This window comes from Scyliorhinus torazame, chromosome 19, assembly GCF_047496885.1.
Source record: "Scyliorhinus torazame isolate Kashiwa2021f chromosome 19, sScyTor2.1, whole genome shotgun sequence".
Classification (NCBI taxonomy): domain Eukaryota; kingdom Metazoa; phylum Chordata; class Chondrichthyes; order Carcharhiniformes; family Scyliorhinidae; genus Scyliorhinus; species Scyliorhinus torazame.
In genome coordinates this window covers 118,084,019-118,102,915 of record NC_092725.1, presented here as the reverse complement: position 1 = coordinate 118,102,915, position 18,897 = coordinate 118,084,019, and the positions used below count along the sequence as shown (strand labels likewise).

At 44.4% G+C, this 18,897-nt stretch overlaps 1 protein-coding gene across 1 annotated transcript in view; it reads right to left on the bottom strand.

Moving 5' to 3' along the window:
* The window catches only part of LOC140396462 (leucine-rich repeat-containing G-protein coupled receptor 5A-like), a 205,884-nt gene extending 192,095 nt beyond the window's left edge, over positions 1–13,789 (bottom strand). Inside the window, exon 1 of the mRNA XM_072485108.1 lies at positions 13,499–13,789. Within this exon, the coding sequence (XP_072341209.1) occupies positions 13,499–13,710 (212 nt within the window). The 5' untranslated portion in view covers positions 13,711–13,789. The remainder of the gene's footprint in view (positions 1–13,498) is intronic.
* Positions 13,790–18,897: the final 5,108 nt, after the last annotated feature.

Genomic DNA, 18,897 nt, shown 5'->3' with positions numbered 1-18,897 from the left:
CAATAATTGGTTTAATTGGCAAGGTATACCCCGCTATTCAATGGCACTTTGATGTTATTTTGGGCTGTGGAATTTCTTTCCGCCAAGTCCATACTTTAGAGTCATTTCCTGCTGGCAAGTCCAGCAGGAATGGTTCGTCGCAGACCAGGACACCATTTTGATTGGCTGTGCTGACCTAACAACACCCCCCCCACCTTTCAGCCCTCCTCCCGTTTTCAACTCTCCTTCACCCCCCCAACCTTGGGGAGGCCCCCAAGATCAGCCCTCCACCTGGTAAAGCACCCCTGTTCCTGATCCCTGGCACCCTAAAACTGGCATCCTGGCAGTGCCCCTGCCAACCTGGCCATTCCAACTCTGGCACCCTGGCACTGCCAGGATGCCTGAATGATATTTCCAGAATTCCAGACTGGCAGTGCCAATGTGCCCAGGTGCCAGAGGGAGTGCCAGGGTACCACCCCAGGGGTCTCTAATGTCCTGGGACACCCCCCCAGGTGACGTTATGACTGGTCCACATTTGTGGAAACAAGTGCTAAACATTGCCCTGGCGCAGCCGTTAGATCCCGGGCACCGGGGAATCCCACAAGCACAAAATAAAATGTGCCCAATGGTTCATTTAAATGTGCTGTTCTGGAACACGCCCAACGAGGACGATCGCGTCGTCTCGGGGACTCCGTTAAATCTCGCAAGGCATTTTGAGCATTGCAAATCGCAGGAAAGGCCTTTAATGAGGCAATTAAATAGCTAACTCAATGAAACCACAGAATTTACAGTGCAGAAGAAGGCCATTTGGCCCGTCGGGTCTGCACCGACCCCTGGAATGAGCACCCCACCCAAGCCCACACCTCCACCATCTCCCCGCAACCCAGTAACCCCACCCAACCTTTTTGGACACTAAGGGCAATTTAGCATGGCCAATCCACCTAACCTGCCCATCTTTGGACTGTGGAAGGAAACCTGAGCACCTGGAGGAAACCCACGCAGACACAGGAGAATGTGCAGACTCCGCACAGACAGTGGCCCAAGCCGGGAATTGAACCTGGGACCCTGGAGCAACTGTGCTAACCACTGTGCTACCGTGCTGCCAGTACCATCTGTACAAAATTCCCAGAAAAGCTTTTGGCAATGCAGGAAAGGAGAAGGCACAAGGAACTGAATTTCCCATTCCTGCTCCTAGTTCTTACGTTTTTAAGTAAAGGAGTCAGAATTAACTTACTAAAATGGCAAATCCTCATGAGAACAGCTTTCAGGGTGTTCCTGCAGATCCAGAAATCTCAGATTACTGTTACCCTCCCAAAAGCTGTGCCTGGCCACTTTAATGTCCAATTCCTCTACCACACAGCTGACTACACCCTTCCCCCAAACTCTGAAGCACTTGCGATCATCATTATTCATTTTCCACTTCAGTTTGACAGCTATCAACTAATGATGCTGGTGTACAATTGGTGGAAAAAGATATGGATGACTGTAGCAGGGATAGGAAGTTGCAGAGCTAAATGTAAATGCCAATGTATTCCTTTTGAATATATGGGCATTTGAAAAAGACGGATGAAAGAGATGTTGCACTAGGGCCCACTTTTAAATCTCCATTGAGTCTGTCCGATTCAGCCGCCTTGGAACGAGGCTACACAACCTCCAATGTTCTTCTCCCACCCCCAGTAACCACAGCATCTCTTGGAAGAGGCACAAAACAGATTTTAATACCCTAGGTAGTTCAAGAGAAAGAATTTTGAGAGCCTCTTCTCCAACTCCTTGAAGATCATAGATTTTCATAGAATTTACAGTGTAGAAGGGGGCAATTCAGCCAATCGAGTCTTCACTGGCCCTTGGAAAGAACACCCTACTTAAGCCTATGCCTCCACCCTACCCCTTAACATAACCTTTTGGACACTTAAGGGGTGATTTAGCATGGCCAATCCACCTAACCTGCACATCTTTGGTCTGTGGGGGGGAAACTGGAGCACCGGAGGAAACCCACGCAGACACGGGGAGAACGTGCAAACTCCACACAGACAGTCGCCCTAGGCGGGAATTGAACCTGGATCCCTGGATCTGCGAGGCAGCAGTGCTAACCACTGGCAATAGGTTGCTGAAGTTGACAACAATCGTGTACATCATTCCCCATCAACTCAACCTTAACCGCTAATCTCCAGCACAAAGCATAATCCAACAAATTGCAGCAAAAGTAGGACAGTTTCTAAAATTAAACTTCTATCATGTATTTTCTCCTCTTGGCAAAAATCTACACCCCCCACCTCTCCAGGTCTTAACTCTCTGCTGGGTATGATTCCAGGTATCGTTCCACAGGAGACCGCAGCTTACTAGGACTCCTGGCAATCAGTGGTGACAGGCTATTAATTATCGGTTAATCATGAACCTGTCCTCACTTGTGTACATGTACATTTCTAGCAGGGGTCTCTAGTGGACAGCATGGGAACATGCGTCTCGTCCTCATCCGAAACCATGGCCATGAAGGCCAATTGGAGCAGTCCTACCGGCTCACTCAGCCGAGAGCAGAATTGTACCTGAGACCCCCCCACCTGCCTAGACTCTCAGTTGAACTACTTGATGAATCAATCTGTCTAGCCATTGGAGGATTATTTTAAAAATGAAATGCATTGATGACAATGAGTATCCTAGTGGATGTCAAGTCAGTCTTCAGAGATGCCCATGGCTATTCGCTGCCAGGAATAGACCTGAAACTCATAACCTTCTGATTCAGTGACTGGAACCAAGGCTCAATCCTTTAATAAAACCCTTTTAAAACAACTGGGAATGTTATACATTGTATTATGCTTTCGTACATTAGCATTGCAAATCGTAACTTTCAGACTCAAGTTATTAGTGTGTGCACATAGTCAAATTTTAAAGGTGAAAATCAGGAACACAAAGCCAATGGACCAATTAAAAATATCTAATGAGGTAGATCGGTTCAAACAATGTACAGTTTGATAAAACAAAACACTGCTGCACAGAAGCAGAAATCTGACATGTAAACATTAAACCCTTAAGTGTGTAGTATTTATGTTTGCTGGCAGTTGTATTTGCAACACTAGACTTAGTTCAGATCATGGGAAATTTAAACACTTGCATGAATCTGCTTTTGTGATTACTGAGACAGACTATTGTGTGATTCATTAGCAGATCTCTGGAAACAATAAACCATGACAAACGTTTGCAGATGTGCAGTTCCTCATTTTCAGTTTGCATCACTCTTTTAAAAATATAATTATTGCCATTCTGCTACCAGGATAGAGTTGCTCAAACCCCTTTACCCCACCTCACCCACCTCTCACCCGCTCCCCCACCGCCACCAATATTCTCCTCTCCTCTTGGTGCTGAAATTCAGTTTCGCAGCTGCAAACAGTTCATTGATGCCTAACTCGAGCGGCATTTTTCAATCAGCAGCCATGACAGGGACCAGAAGCAAGCTATTTGACCACTAGGGCATCACAGCTGAACAGATTACTTATTTGAAACAATTCAGATCGACACTTTCCACAAGAACTGATAGAACGGGAACGGCAATCAGGGATTAACAGAAAAACCATGGCGCATTCTTTTCCTTCTCCTTAGCTGAGGCAGGTATTGCCACTCCAATTGCAGCAACAATGAAGAATACTTAACAGCATTGAGTAGGAATTGAAGTTTGGAATTTCTATGGGCTGATATTTCTTCCATTCCATCTCCTCTCTGCAGCACCCCTCCACAAAAAACATTGGAAGGGAAACAGTGCACACACCCCCCCTCAAGAAATATTGGAGGGGAAACAGTGCACACCCCTCCCCTCAAGAAACATTGGAGGGAAAACAGTGCACACCCCTCCCCTCAAGAAACATTGGAGGGAAAACAGTGCACACCCCTCCCCTCAAGAAACATTGGAGGGGAAACAGTGCACGCTCCCCTCCCTCCAGAAACATTGGAGGGGAAAGAGTGCATGCCCCCCCCCAAGAAACATTGGAGGGGAAACAGTACACGCCCCCCATCAAGAAACATTGGAAGGGAAACAGTGCACGCCCCGCCTCAAGAAACATTTGAGGGGAAAGAGTGCACGACCCCCCCTCAAGAAACATTGGAGGAGAAACAGTGCACGCCCCCCCCTCAAGAAACATTGGAGGAGAAACAGTGCACGCCCCCCCCTGCCCCCCCTCAAGAAGAATTGGAAGGGAAACAGTGCACCCAACATAAATTATATCTGGTCATCCTCAACAGTGCCTGAATTCACTGTCCTGGAGCAGGACTGGGAAGCCCTTCAGGTGTAGGCCAGCCTGCTTCCTGACAGACCTGAGCACTGGCAGAAGTGGCAAGGCATTCAAAAGCAAAATGCCGCAGATGCTACAAATCTGAAACAAAAACAGAAAATGCTGTCATCGCTCAGCAAGTCTGGCAGCATCTGTGGAGAAAGAAAGCGTTAACAGTTAAAGATGGTGACCTTTCATCAGAACTTTCATTGCTCTGAAACGTTAACCCTGTGTTTCTCTCTAAAGGTGCTTCTAGACCTCCTGAGTGTTTCCAGCATTTTCTATTTTTCGTAAGGGGAAATTTAAATATGCCTGCAGTCATGTTTCTAGCCATCGGCATCAGGGCTGGTCTCTATTTGGTGGCGTGATAAAATTACTGAAGAAATAATCTGCCAAATGAAGAAAAGTGTTTTATTCCCTCGACCTGTTTCTTCGTATCTGCCGGAGTTTTAAATTTATGTTGAAATAGAATTGCTGGTTAATCTATGGTGCCTTTAATATTGTAAAATGTCCTGAAGCACTTCAGCCACATAAATAGTTCCACAGTTGTTGCCAGCACACCACATTACGTATGAACCGAAACTGTGATAGTGCTTTACCATGGGGTGGGGACAACACAGAAATTTAGCAAACTCTGTGACATAAAATTTCATCTTTTTGAATATCAGTATGAGCCTGGCTCTAAGTCAAGGAACTCACAGGAATCCAGCAGCAGTTATGTCATCAACCAGCATAAGTGACCAATCACATTGAAGTATTCTCAGAGACAGCAAAGCAAGAGATAAAGACCACTGAATCCCATTACATTTGAGTTTGATATTTCACAGATAGTGAAATAAATGATTTGGACATTCAGAGAAAGAAGGCAAAATATCATAAATAAACTTGTAAAAAAAAGAGGAATTTCTTAGAATGGAGACATTTGGCATTTGGCAAATATAAAATTACTCTTGGTGGCTGTTTAACAGTAATTATGCCATAAAAACCAGCTATACCTTGTTCAACAAAGTGTAACTTTGTCAAGTGTGTTTTACAGTTAAAGTTAAAGTATGAGAGTCGAAGTTCTTGTCAGTTCAATGATTTCGAATTGATTGCAGTTCGCGAGACACCAACAACCCACACCCTCTAGGAAAGCATAGAATCACTGACAGCAAATTCTTGATTTCCATGTTTCACTGCACATGGCAGACTCCAGAAATTGTTGGCACTTTCCCCATCATGACCAATCCCCATCATTACTACTGCAAAATCTGGACGAATATATAAAAAGAAAGTCTTGCATTCATATAATCATGAGCTCAGGTTGTCTGATAGCAGATTACAGCCTATGAATCACACTTTCTGAAGCATGGCATTGTTATAAAGGAGGAAAGAAAAGTCCGACATAAAGAGCTCTGCAAAAATATAAATCTTTAATAAAGTTCAAAACTAATTTATTGAATTAAACTGCTGCAAATTTGGAAATTCTTTCTCTACAGTTTCATGTTTCAGTTATTGACAGATTGAACTACAGACAGAAATGATCCAAAAATATTAATTTGCTCATCTTAACTACTGCTTATCTATTAATGGCTGCTAAAAATGAAATTTTGCTTACCATTTAGTATCAAATGTATAATCACCTATTAGTGACAATAGCCTTTTTTAAAGATCTAATTGGAAAACATATTGTATCATTAGCATTAATGACATGGTTAATGAGCTATCAGCAGGGGCAGCAGCTCCCATACGTCAGGTGCTGCCCGTTGGTTTCAATGTTCTACTGCCAGCTCAGTTTGTTATAATGTTGCCTTGCATTCACATCCAGCAAGGACACACATGACTTACATGAGCTAGAATGCTGTACATTGTCAGCTTTCAAACGCATTCACTGTAGGGATGGCTAATGTGCCTTTTACCAACATGAAGGTCACATGATACATTGATGAAGGAGTTGGTGACTTACCATATGAATTAGGGGTTACCAATTAGTCCATAGCAGACCAGAAACAAGAAAAGAAAATCCCTGGTGGTGGAAAACTTTCAGAACCAAAGGTCTAAGGCCATTGGTTCCTCCTAAATATGCTACACTTTGTAGTATAAGGGTCTGGCACATATAGGACTAATGTTGGACTGAGTACAGTACCGCCCACACAATGTGTAAGAGAGCACATGACCCGCACCCAGTCTAGTATTGGACAGAGCCATGTGTCATAGCAAACACAGAGGCAGCATTTAGCTTGCAAACTTTACTGTATCTTTGGAAATGGGTGGCATGGTAGCACAGTGGTTAGCACGGTTGCTTCACAGCGCCAGGGTCCCAGGTTCGATTCCCGGCTTGGATCACTGTCTGTGCGGAGTCTGAATGTTCTCCCTGTGTCTACGTGGGTTTCCTCCGGGTGCTCAGGTTTCCTCCCACAAGTCCTGAAAGATGTGCTGTTAGGTAATTTGGACATTCTGAATCTCCCTCTATGTACCCGAACAGGTGCCGGAATGTGGTGAATAGAGGCTTTTCACATCAACTTCATTGCAATGTTAAAGTAAGCCTACTTGTGACAATAAAGATTATTACTATTATTATAGCTCGAAGAGCCAATAAAGACCTGCAGTATGACTGTGAAGACTTCCGTAGCAAACTAACCAACACCCTACAAACACACTTCCCATGTCATGTCACAAATTACTCATATATTGATTATATGTGCTCCTGCCAGCAGAAACCCTAGGGCCGCTGCTCAGGCGCCATTCAATGGCACTTAGAAACCATTTTTGACAGGGTTGGGTTTTTTGCTGGACTTAAAAGTCGTGGGGCCTAAAAGCGCTGACAGGTCCGACTCTGCAGGGATCTCAGAGTAATCTTGCAGCCCTACCCAATTTGCTGGCAAGCCCCCCCCCCCCCCCCCCGGAAATACTGTCAAGGGACCCCAATCGCTGGTAAAGTCACCCCCAATTTAGGGACACTCTGTTATGGGCTCACCAAATGCCGTCCCTTTTTTTTCTCTCCTCAGTCCCTCCCCACTTCAGCCGTAACAGCCTCCCCGAACAGGCGCCGGAATGTGGCGACTAGGGGCTTTTCACAGTAACTTCATTTGAAGTCTACTTGTGACAATAAGCGATTTTCATTTCATTTCAACACTTTGCAGTGCAAACCTGGTACCTTGGACTCTGAGGGTGTGAGCACTCGCTCTATACCTGCCTCAAAGGTACTGAGTTGGTCCTTCAGGGTGGATGTGTGTTGGGGGGGCTTGCACTGGACTGGAGGGGCTCAGGTGAGGGGTCTTTCCCTGGATGAGGGTTGTGTGGCAGGTCTTCCCTCGGTAGCTTTGAAAATAATTACATTGTCTTTCAGCACATCATGTTTTAGTTTAAAGTCTTCCATACAATGTGTTGGAACCCTTGGATGTCTCTCCGAGCATGTCAAGTTCAAAGATCTGTCAGAAGAAGGTGAAAGTGTTCTCTCTGTAGCCTTGATTTCCTTTGGTGTCTCTCCCAATAGAAAGAGCAGGTGCAGGGGCAACACTTTGACAGGTCTTTCTAGGATGCTCCTCAGAACAAAGAGAAAACCTCTTTAAAAAACTGTGGTTAGAAAGCTGCTCAAAAGAGGAAGCACTTAAGAGTTAATGGACCCCGACAGAACTATAAATACAAACAATGGTAATCCCTCCTTTGAAATTGCCTGGATCTATCAATCAAGAGGTTTGTAAAGGGTAATGGGCCATGAAATTGAACTTAAACTATGCAGTCCAAAGCTTTTAGGCTGCTAGCATGCCCAGAGGCTTGAAAACGTTAAAGTGGAATGAAATTGTGAAAGAAAACACTTCAAAAGTTTTCAACACATTAAAGGGAAGTCTTTCATCTTCATCTGACAGATCGTTAATATTGACATGCTGGGAAAGAGTTTAAAAGTTTTAAGGCTACAAAGAGAACAATTTCACCTTCTTCTGACAGATCATTGATAATGACATGCTGGGAGAGACTTTAAAGGCAATCAAGGCTCAAGAGAGAATACTTTCACCTTCTTCCGACAGGTCTTGAAATTGATATGCTGGGAGGCAAGTGTCGGTAGGGTACTCACCCAATTATCTCCTCTCCGAGTCCAAGGCAGCAGGACTTGCAACAATTCACACCAGCAGGACCTTTGCCTGAGCTCTGGAATATCCCAGGAGACCGGTGGATTGGGCTTCTGCCTGATAATATATTGAAATGAAGGCCGGAGTTTTCCGGTCGTTGGAATTCTCTGTTACCGCCAGCAGCGCACCCCCACCCGTGTGATTCCCAACAGTGTCGGGTGGTTACAATGTGAATTGCCATTGACAGGCGGTGTGAATAGAGAGTCTCACCACCAGTGAGCAGTGAGCCGCCAAGAAACAAGAGGCTGGGGGTCCCGAGAATCCAGCCCGAAATTAAATTAGGAGTTTGCATGTTCCCACCTGCTCATCGGAGCCAGCGGGGTGGTCAACAGACTCAATGAGTTTGATGCTCAGCGGGAATCCCATTTTTGCCCTTGTGTCCAATTCAGTGGGCCATAGTGATTCTCGCCTGGGACTAGCGACCCTGGAGAATCCCCCCCAATGTTTCCTAAAATGTTCTTTTCATAGAGTCATAGCATATACACTACAGAAGGAGGCTATTCGGCCCATCAGGTCTGCACTGGAAAGAGCACCCTACTTAAGCCCACTTCATCACCCTATCCCCGTAACCCAGTAACCCAACCTAACCTTTTGGACACTAAGGGACAATTTAGAACGCCCAATCCACCTAACCTGCACATCTTTGGACTGGGGGAGGAAACTGCAGTACCCAGAGGAAACCCACACAGACACGGGGATAGAGTGCAAACTCCACACAGTCACCTGAGGCCGGAATCGAACCTGGGACCCTGGAGCCGTGAGGCAGAAGTGCTAACCACTGTGCCACCGTGTTGCCCAGTAAACTTTCTTGTTTGCATTTGAATGAATCAATACAGCTTCCAATGCCTTCTTAGGGCCCCTGTTCAATGGATTCACCACTTTCTCACTTTTCCCTGCCTTAGTTTTACATTTCCCCCTCCAAGTGCAGGACATGTATTCTGGTTTACTGCCTGGACAAGGTGAAACAACTTTTCATGGTTTAGGTTATCTAATCCCTTCAGAATCCTACAAACAGAATTGTGTCACCCCCTCAACATTCTCTTTGCCTTGATTAAGTGACAGGACTCTTGCCTCGGAATCAGCAGGTTGTGGGTTCAATACCTACTCCAGCGATTTCATCCCATGATCCAAGTGACACTTTAGTGCATGTCAGGGAGTGCTACATTGTTGGAAGAGCTGTCTTTCAGGTAAGCTGTTATTTTGCCTGCTTAAGAGGTTCTAAAAGATTCTACGAAATTGGAAGAAAACAGGAATTATCTGGCCGAGATTTATCCCTCCGCCAAGAACTGAATTGGTCATTGACCTCAGTTCTGTCTTAGGGACCTTGCCACCTGTAAATTGGCAGACACGATGCCTAAAGAACAAGAGTAACTACAAGGGCAACACAGTAGCACAGTGGCTAGCACTGTTGCTTCACAGCGCCAACGTCCCAGGTTCGATTCCCCGCTGGGTCACTGTCTGTGAGGAGTCTGCATGTTCTCCCCGTGTCTGTGTGGGTTTCCTCCGGGTGCTCCGGTTTCCTCACATAGTCCAAAGACGTGCAGGTTAGATGGATTGGCCATGCTAAATTGTCCTTAGTGTCCAAAACGGTTAGGAGGGGTTATTGGGTTACGGAGATAGGGTGGAAGTGAGAACTTAAGTGGGTCGGTGCAGACTCGATGGGCCGAATGGCCTCCTCATGCACTATATGTTCAAAAAAAAATTACAGAAATCATTCAGTGGCTGCAAAGCGCATTTGAACACCTTGCCGATGCAAAAAGTGCTGTATAAATATAAATTATTTATTTATTTCCATAACATAGATTTTGGGGAATTTCCTCGGAAAGTGTCCATGGGATGATAATTAAGATTAATGTCCACCAAACTAGTGAGATTTGGTATGAGTGAAGAAAATAATTTTCTAAGTTTCAGTTTAGCTAAAATGTAAACTTTAGAAGGGTGCCAAATTTTTTCTGTTGTATTAAACTGGAGTTAGGAATCAAGCTGCCTCCAGGTTTTTCTCCAAACTAAATGTTTGTGGTCCTTTGCACTCTCTTCCAAATCCATCACAGCTTTTATTTAGTGTTAAATGTGTTCTAAATGCTACTTTCCATTGCTTCGTGGTGACAGGATGTCTCTTACTTCTGGCTGATGCCACATTGAAAGGATTGGGATACAGGAGATGTCGAGAATGCTGTTGCGCTCCGAAAGATGGTTAAAAGGAGGGAGGGATCAATCAAATCGCTCTGGACTCCTGAGGGCGTTCAGTCTGATCCGCACCTTCCCTGTAGGAACCAGGCTGCTTTCATCAGCCCAGTTGTCCCCAAGGCGCTCCGTATAAACAAGCGGGATGTTATGGTTCCCAACTGCAAGTCTGCCATTGTTTGGTGCTCATGCTCCCCCTGTTTGGCTGTCTATTAAACAGAGATAGGAGATAATGTGTAACATTAGTCACCACATGGACTGAATTACTTTCCTCGAACAATGTGCTTCTGGTATGAAATGTTTTAGCTGTTTAAATTGGAGCAGAGAACAGGCCTTAAGGCTATTGAATTCACTCTGGACAAATGCGATTGCAATTCATATCGGGACTCTGTTTCAAAAGTCAGATTAAACCAGGAACATATACCAGGCAGCAGGGGCGTGTGCTACCTTGTTAGTAAACTGACAGCAAGTTATATCAGCAATAAATTCTTCAGCTGCTGATTTCTTCCCGTAATTTTCCGATGTTAAGCACTTCAGTCTGCTCGGGATTGATATAGAGTAAACAATTCTCCATCAGCCACAACATGATACACAACATGCTATTCCCAAAGTCTGTTTTTTTTTGCATTCGCACTGAAGTTTACAATCAATTTTTGTTTTCAATGGCCGAAAATGGTTCTATTGGATCGATTTTTTAAAATCACACTGTCATGAGGTAGACTGTGGAGATGTTGCCATTCGTTGTAGTAAAGAAAGCGTCAATTTGTACTGAATCAAAGATGAGGAACAGCAGCACCAAGGTCAATTACTTTTTTAAAAAAATCTGCCCCCCTCCCCTCACCATTTATACACAACATGCACCAGCTTTGCAAAGTTCGGTATAGAGGGTGTACACTTTCATGTTGTTTCATTTCTTGGGTCGTAGCTGCAAGAAGCTCAGTTCGTGGATAGGATGCGCCAACATTGGATAACCTTTACTGTGCTGGGAGAGCCCCCGGGTTGTTTCTGACAGTAACTCAGATAGACAGCAGAGCGGGAGAGCTCGCCACAAAATCACCCAGCACAGTTCAGGTCTTGTTCAGCAAACCCAGGGAGGGTGTTCACCATGTAATCGGCGTCGATCAAGCCGCACTCAGGTGATTTGGGGGTCGATTTTCACCCGTTTGCTGGCGGACACGGAGCGAGACTCAACCCCTCTCTCCCTTTGACTTTCTGATGTTTCACATCGCGGTTCTTCAGTCTATGGCCAGTGGCCACCCCGGCTACTCTTTGCCTGTTTCAGTTCATTGACGGGGGTCGGGGACTTTATTCCAGCAAAGATTGGCTTCGCCCCTGATGATCCAAGTGTCTGTTTGTGTCTGGCTTCTGAATGTCTCCAGTCAGGTGTAAAAGATGATTATTTCCAGCCTCTCTGGGCAGGAAAGTGATGTGTAAATGACTGGGTATTTAATCAAAACTGATACTTTCTCATCCCCATTCTTCTGCCGTCTCCCCACAACCCCTGATCCCCTTATCCATCAAAGCTGAAGCCCTTTCCCTTCAGCCCTGTTACTGCGAGAGAACGGCACTAAATGAGAAATGCGTCCCGAAATATACCACAGCCACTTAAAACAAGGAAAAATTGCTACTGGAATAACACGAGCTATTAAAGAGAGTTTGTGAAGATTTAAATAGTCATTTATTTCGACTCTAGTCATTGATATATCGATATTCTAGGTTATCGAGCTTCAGTGCTGGTATTAGATACTACAATCGTTAAGAATGTTCACTATATGATATATCAACTGTTGAATTTCTGCTTTTAAATGGGGGACCACAGTTCCTCTCATTTCATTCCCATTAGATTTTGGCAACTCAAGAATTCAATCAATTAATCACGGATAATCCTCTAACGTCTGCGCGGTTGGGCAAGGAAATGTTCCCAATGTCTTTGTGGAGTTTCCAACTCTTGCAGTTGGGAAATCTCTCTGCCTTGTGTGAAGCTTTGGGGTTGACATTGCGAGAGCGAACCCAGACAGCGCCTCGTCCAGGAGCAGCATCCAGCCTGACAGTTCCCCTTCCCTGGACTGGGAGAAGTTTGGCCGGGAAAAGTTAGGCACAATTTATGGAGGTGACAATGTTTCACACCAGCCATCTCCGCAATTCTGGAATAAAGCGACCTTTCAGCCCGGTACCGGCTCACACAGCATTGGCAAGCAGCTCTGTCTCTCCCAGCTCTTTTTCAGAGAGCTCTGTAACTTAGTCTCCCCCCTTTTTATTCCAGGTTGGAAAGTCACCGCAGAATCTCTCCCCCCACCCCCCCATACTTCCAGGAAGCGCATTCCATTACTTGGGATGGTGTAAAGTCTAAAATAGCACAGAATCTCTCAAAGAATGATTCCTCTCCCTCTAAGGAGGGAGAGAGAGAGCGCACATTGTCATGGGCACATCTATCAGTGGGGAAATGATAAAAGAAAAGGCTTTAAAACAAATTTGCAGAATGCTTGCGGTTTGAGATGAGCCGATGCACGTTGTCTCTCTGGTTTGAGTTTTTAAAAAAAATAACCTCCATCAGTTGTGCTGTGTCTCTCTGCTGGTGTTTCGCGCGGTTGTCCAGCAGCCTGTGAGAGAATATCAGCAAATCAGAGTTCTGTCCGGCGGAGTTCTCTCTCTCCTGACATTTGCTTCCAGGTGGATTGACTCTGTGTCCCTCTCTGCACTGACTTACCAATAATCTACATTGTGCAGCCATCACACCCTGATGGAGTTTGAGAGCTGGGTTAAAGTTACAGTATAGAGAGAGCTTTAGTCAATATCCCCATCTCATCCCTTTACTTTGTGATGAATACTTTTCACCCACCCTGCAGGGGGAGGTGGGTTGAGATATTTTAATGCTTCCTTCATTAAACCTCTGACAGTATTGCCCAGGCCGGGGGCACAGACACTGACTGGCTGAATGTGCACCATCAAATGGATTGGCAGACTTACAGGTAGGAGGTGAAGAGGCTGAGGTTCTCAGGGATGGCGGCCAGCCCCAGATCCGAGCAGTCCAGCCGCACCAGGACGCCGTCCTCTTCACACTGGCAGGGGGTCGGGCAGCCGCTTTTCCTCGGCTGCTCAGGCTCTGCCAACAGGGCGCCGGAGGGGAAGCACAGCAGCAGCAGCAGCAGCGGTGGCGGGGAGAGCGGGAGCCGCCTCATGTCTGGGTGCAGTCGGTGAGGAGCAGGGCAGGGTCACTTCGCTCACACCCGCTGCCACATGCCACACAGCAGCAACAACTCCAGCCCTGCAGTTGGAGCGGCCCCTTTAAATAATCAGCCCCGCCTCCCAGCCAGCCTGGCCCCGCCCGCCGGTGACATCACCGGGGGCGTGTCCCCCTCTCTTCCAATCACCTACGAGACGTCAATGGGGCAAATGGCCTGGACACTGGTGTCAGCCACTCGCTCCAGGGTGACGGTCAATCGCCACTTCCAGAAGCAGCTCACTCCCTCTGCGATCAACCCCAGGCACAAACCTCAACTCACAGCCTGCATCTCCCAGTAAAACACACACAACACCGCCCTCCCCTGTTCCTTACTTAACGACACCCCCATTCTCTCACTCAGATCTTCCGGATAAAGTTATTAAAAGAATTACCAATCATGCCTTCACGAGCTTTTGATCTTTCCATATAATTTGAGAGGCTGTTGTCTATCTGCTTTAAAATGCTTTCCATAATGGGGTGGGGTTATGTGTTGTGCCTTTTGATTGATGGGTATGGCTTTGCAGGGAAATTGAGTTGTATCTTTTGCTTGACACCAAATCATGGCTGATTCCAAAACAGGCGTAAACTTGACTGTTCGAACAATGCAAGTCCCGAATGCATAGATCATCTTTCAAAATACTATAGATTCTGGAATGCTACACGTGGATTGGAAAGTAGCAAATGCAATCCCTCTATTTAAGTACAGTAAGAAGTCTTACAACACCAGGTTAAAGTCCAACAGGTTTGTGTCGAATCACTAGCTTTAGGAGCACTGCTCCTTCCTCAGATTCACCTGAGGAAGGAGCAGTGCTCCGAAAGCTAGTGATTCGAAACAAACCTGTTGGACTTTAACCAGGCGTTGTAAGACGTCTTACTGTGCTCACCCCAGTCCAACACCAGCACCTCCACATCACCACTATTTAAGAACGGAGGGCAAGAAAACAAAGGAACAAATGACAAGCCTTACAACCTGATTGGTCGACTCTAGAACCATTGGTGGATGCCAGAATCTATTCTGAAGGATGTGATAACTGGGCACTTAGAATATGATAGTAGGTTTGAAGAGATTCAACTTGGATTTCTTGCAGGGAAATCAAGTTTGACAACCCCGTTGGAGGTTTTTGTGGAAGTCACTAGCACAACAGGTAAGAGGGAACCAGTGGATGTGGTCCATTTGGATTTTCAGAAGGCTTTTGACAAGTCTGCACACATGAGGTTAGTAAACAGAATTAGGCATATGGGATTTAGGGAAACACATTGGCTTGGATTGAGGATTGGTTAATGGACAAAAATAGAGAGGAGAGATAGACTGATTATTATCTGGTTGGCAGGCTGCAACTCATAGGCTGCAACAAGAATCAGTGCTTGGGGCCACAACAATTCACAATCTGTATCAATGATTTAGATGTGGGGAACAAATGTAATATTTCCAAGTTTGCAAATAACACAAAAAATGGTGGCTATATGTGTTGTGAGGAGGATGCAAAGATAATTCAAGGAAATTTGGATAGACTAAGTGAATGGAAAAGAGATGGCAAATAGCATATAATGTGGAAAAATATCTGTTTGGTAGGAGAAACAGAAATTCAGTTTATTTCTTAAATGGGGTGAGATTGGGAAGTGCCAATGCCCAAAGGAACATGGTTGTCATTGTTCATGAGTCTCTGAAAGACAACATGCAGGTGCAGCACACAATTAGGAAGGAAAATGGTTTGTTAGCCTTAATTGCGAGGGGATTTGAGTATAGGAATAAGGATGTCTTGTTGCAGTTGTATGGAATCTTGGTGTGACGGCACCTGTGCACATTTCTGGTCTCCTTAGGCATGGAAGGATGAACTTGCCATAGAGGGAGTGCAATGAAGGTTCACCAGACTAATCCCTCAGATCGTGGTATTGTCCAGTGAGGAAAGACTGAGGAGACTGGCCCTAGAGTTTCAAAGAATGAGAGGTGATCTCATTGAAGTGTACACAATTCTTACCGGGCTGGACAGGGTAGATGCAGAAAAGATGTTTCCCCCTGGATTGGGGGAGGGGGGGGGGGCGGTCTAGAACCAGGGACACAGTGTTATAATAAGAGATAGGCCATTTAGGACTGAGATGTGGAGGAATTTCCTGTCAGTAAGAGTTTGATAAATCTTTGGAATACCAGAGGGCTGTGCAGCCTCAGTCATTGTGTATGTTCAAAGCAGGGGTCGATAGATTTCTACACACCAATGACATTGAGGGACATTTGGATATTGCAAGAAGATGGCTTTGAGGCCGAAGACTGACCATGATCTAGTTAAATGACGGAGCAGGTTCGAGGGGCCGAATGGCCTCCCCCAGCTCCTACATTTGTCCGAAATCGCAACATTCCCGCGTTAGTATTACCGCAACACCTGCGAAACCCATTGAAATCTGAAATACTGCTGCAATTTCCTTCAGAAACTTAGCTGTCAGGATATTAAAATAGATGTTAACAGTTGGGCATGAATCCACTTTACTCCTGGAAAAGCGCCGGAGAATAGCTCAGAACATGGGCAGGAGTGTCATCCAAACCTGCAGAGTTTTCTTTTGAGGTTCCGCGGTTGATTTGAAGTTTGCAAAATATTAATGACCGTGAATAATCCGTATCCACTTTTTAAAAATCATGCAAAGCGATATTGATCAGATATGAGAATAACAGAAACCTTTATATTGTATTACGTACTGCAACTTACAATCAGATACAACTTATCAATGGCCGGAGGCAGGTCTGCCTTTCTGTTAGGGTCCCATCGGCTTTGGGATATAACTTAATAAAAATTCAGGAGTGAAGTACATTCATTCATGTCAACTGATGCAAACGACTTTGATCGTTATTATGTGTATTAATTAGACACCGACCATCAATTACAAAGTGTAGGTTACTTCTACTGAGTTGAGAATTCAATCCCGCGAATTCCAAACAAGCCTTACTCCCCTCTTTAATCTTTGTTACAATCTTTAGTTCACCGTAAAAACAAGGATTTAAAAGGGATCCCGAGTAGGGGCGATGAGATGAAAGGGACGAGTAGCTACGCGTCTAGCTGGAAGAATGAACTGATTTTGTTGGGGGTTGCAGTTTCTTGAAGTTGAAACTGAACGGGGGTGATAGGAATGGAGAAGGAAGGGCATTTTAATGATTTGATCAAAGAGAGGGACCCCAGGGGATTCTGCAAGCTCCGGGGTGGACGGAAAGGGCAACCTTGGATACATGGAACAGAATTGCTGGCAGAAGCTTAGAGGAATCCCAATCTCAGCGAGGTGGACTGGAGGGCGATCTCGGTTATGTGAATAGTCCCAAATGAACCATCCTATCAAATTCGTTCCGAAAATTGCCCAGGAAACTGCGAGCAGCTATGTTCAATTCGCACATTTGACAAGTAAAAGATATACTCATACAAAACGGTGCAGCATAAAGATAATGGACTGAATGGAAGATAGTGAGATTTGGGACTCGGACTACCTAGAGCAAGTTGTTTTTCTTGCCTAATTATATATATATATTTCCATTCTTAAGTAATTCAATATCCCGACAATTAAAGGCAGTTCTTCTGCATCGAGTAGATATGCAATAATCTCATTCTTCCCATATTCCCAATTACAAAATTAATATTTTAACATCTGTATAAAGCAAAGTTATTATTTTTCCTGTCTTACAAAACATCCCTAGATCTTTTCGGGAAGGGTAATCAACTCCCCAATTTCCTCCCAGGCCAACAGAATGAGAAAATCCTATCCATGGTCATGGCCAAGCTACCAATAGATAATTTAAGAAAACATTAGGGGAAATGTAAAAGGTTTAAGTCGAATATTGGATTGGAGTTTAAACACCCTGTCTAGTTTGGGCTTTCAAAACTATACATATTGCAAGAGTAACCGGAGTTCATATCCATCATAATGCATACCATCAAAGTATCTATCAAAGTACATACCCATCAAAATACATATCCATCAAAGTACATTAACATCAAAGTACAAAAGTCCATATCTTTCAAAATCCATATCTATCAAAGTACATGTCCATCAAAGTATATATGCTTCAAGTACATATCCATCAAAATACATATCCATGAAAGTATAAATGCAAAGTACATATCCATCAAAGTATATATCCATCAAAGTACATATTCCTCAAAGTACATATCCCTCAAAGAAAATATCTATCAAAATACATATCCATCAAAGTACATATCCCTCAAAGAAAATATCTATCAAAATACAGATCCATCAAAGTATATATCTATCAAAGTACATATCCATCCAAGGGCAGCACGGTGGCACAGTGGTTAGCACTGCTGCCTCATGGCACCGAGGTCCCAGGTTCAATCCCAGCTCTGGGTCACTGTCCATGTGGAGTTTGCACATTCTCCCCGTGTTTGTGTGGGATTCGCTCCCACAACCCAAAAGATGTGCAGGGTAGATGGATTGGCCACGCTAAATTGCCCCTTAATTGGAAAAAATGAATTGGGTACTCAATTTATTTTTATTTTTAAAAAGTACCCAAAATACATATCCCTCAAGGAACATAGCCATCAAAGTACATATCCTTTAAGGAACATATCCATCAGAGTACATATCCATCAAAGAACATATCTGTCAAAGTATATATCCATCAAAATAGATGCCCATCAAAGTACATATCCCTCAAGCAATATACCCATCAAATTACATATCTATAAAAGTACATATCCATCAAAGTACAAATCCCTGAAAGAACATACCCATTAAAGTATTTATCCAACAAGGTACATATCCATCAAAGTACATATCCATCAAAATACATATCCATCAAAGTACATATCCCTCAAGAAACATACCCATCAAAGTACATATCCCTCAAGAAACATACCCATCAAAGTACATATTCCTCAAGGAACATACCCGTCAAAGTCCTTAACCATTACAGTACATATCTGTCAACATACATACCCATCAAAGTACATATCCATCAAAATACATATTCATTACAGTGCACATCTCCGGCAATACATACCCATCAGAGCATATATCCCTTAAAGTACATAACCATTAAATTACACATCCATTATACAATATATTTCTGACAGCACATATATATCCATAAAAGTACACATCGATCACATATCCATTGAAATGTACATATTATAATGTATATTCCTCG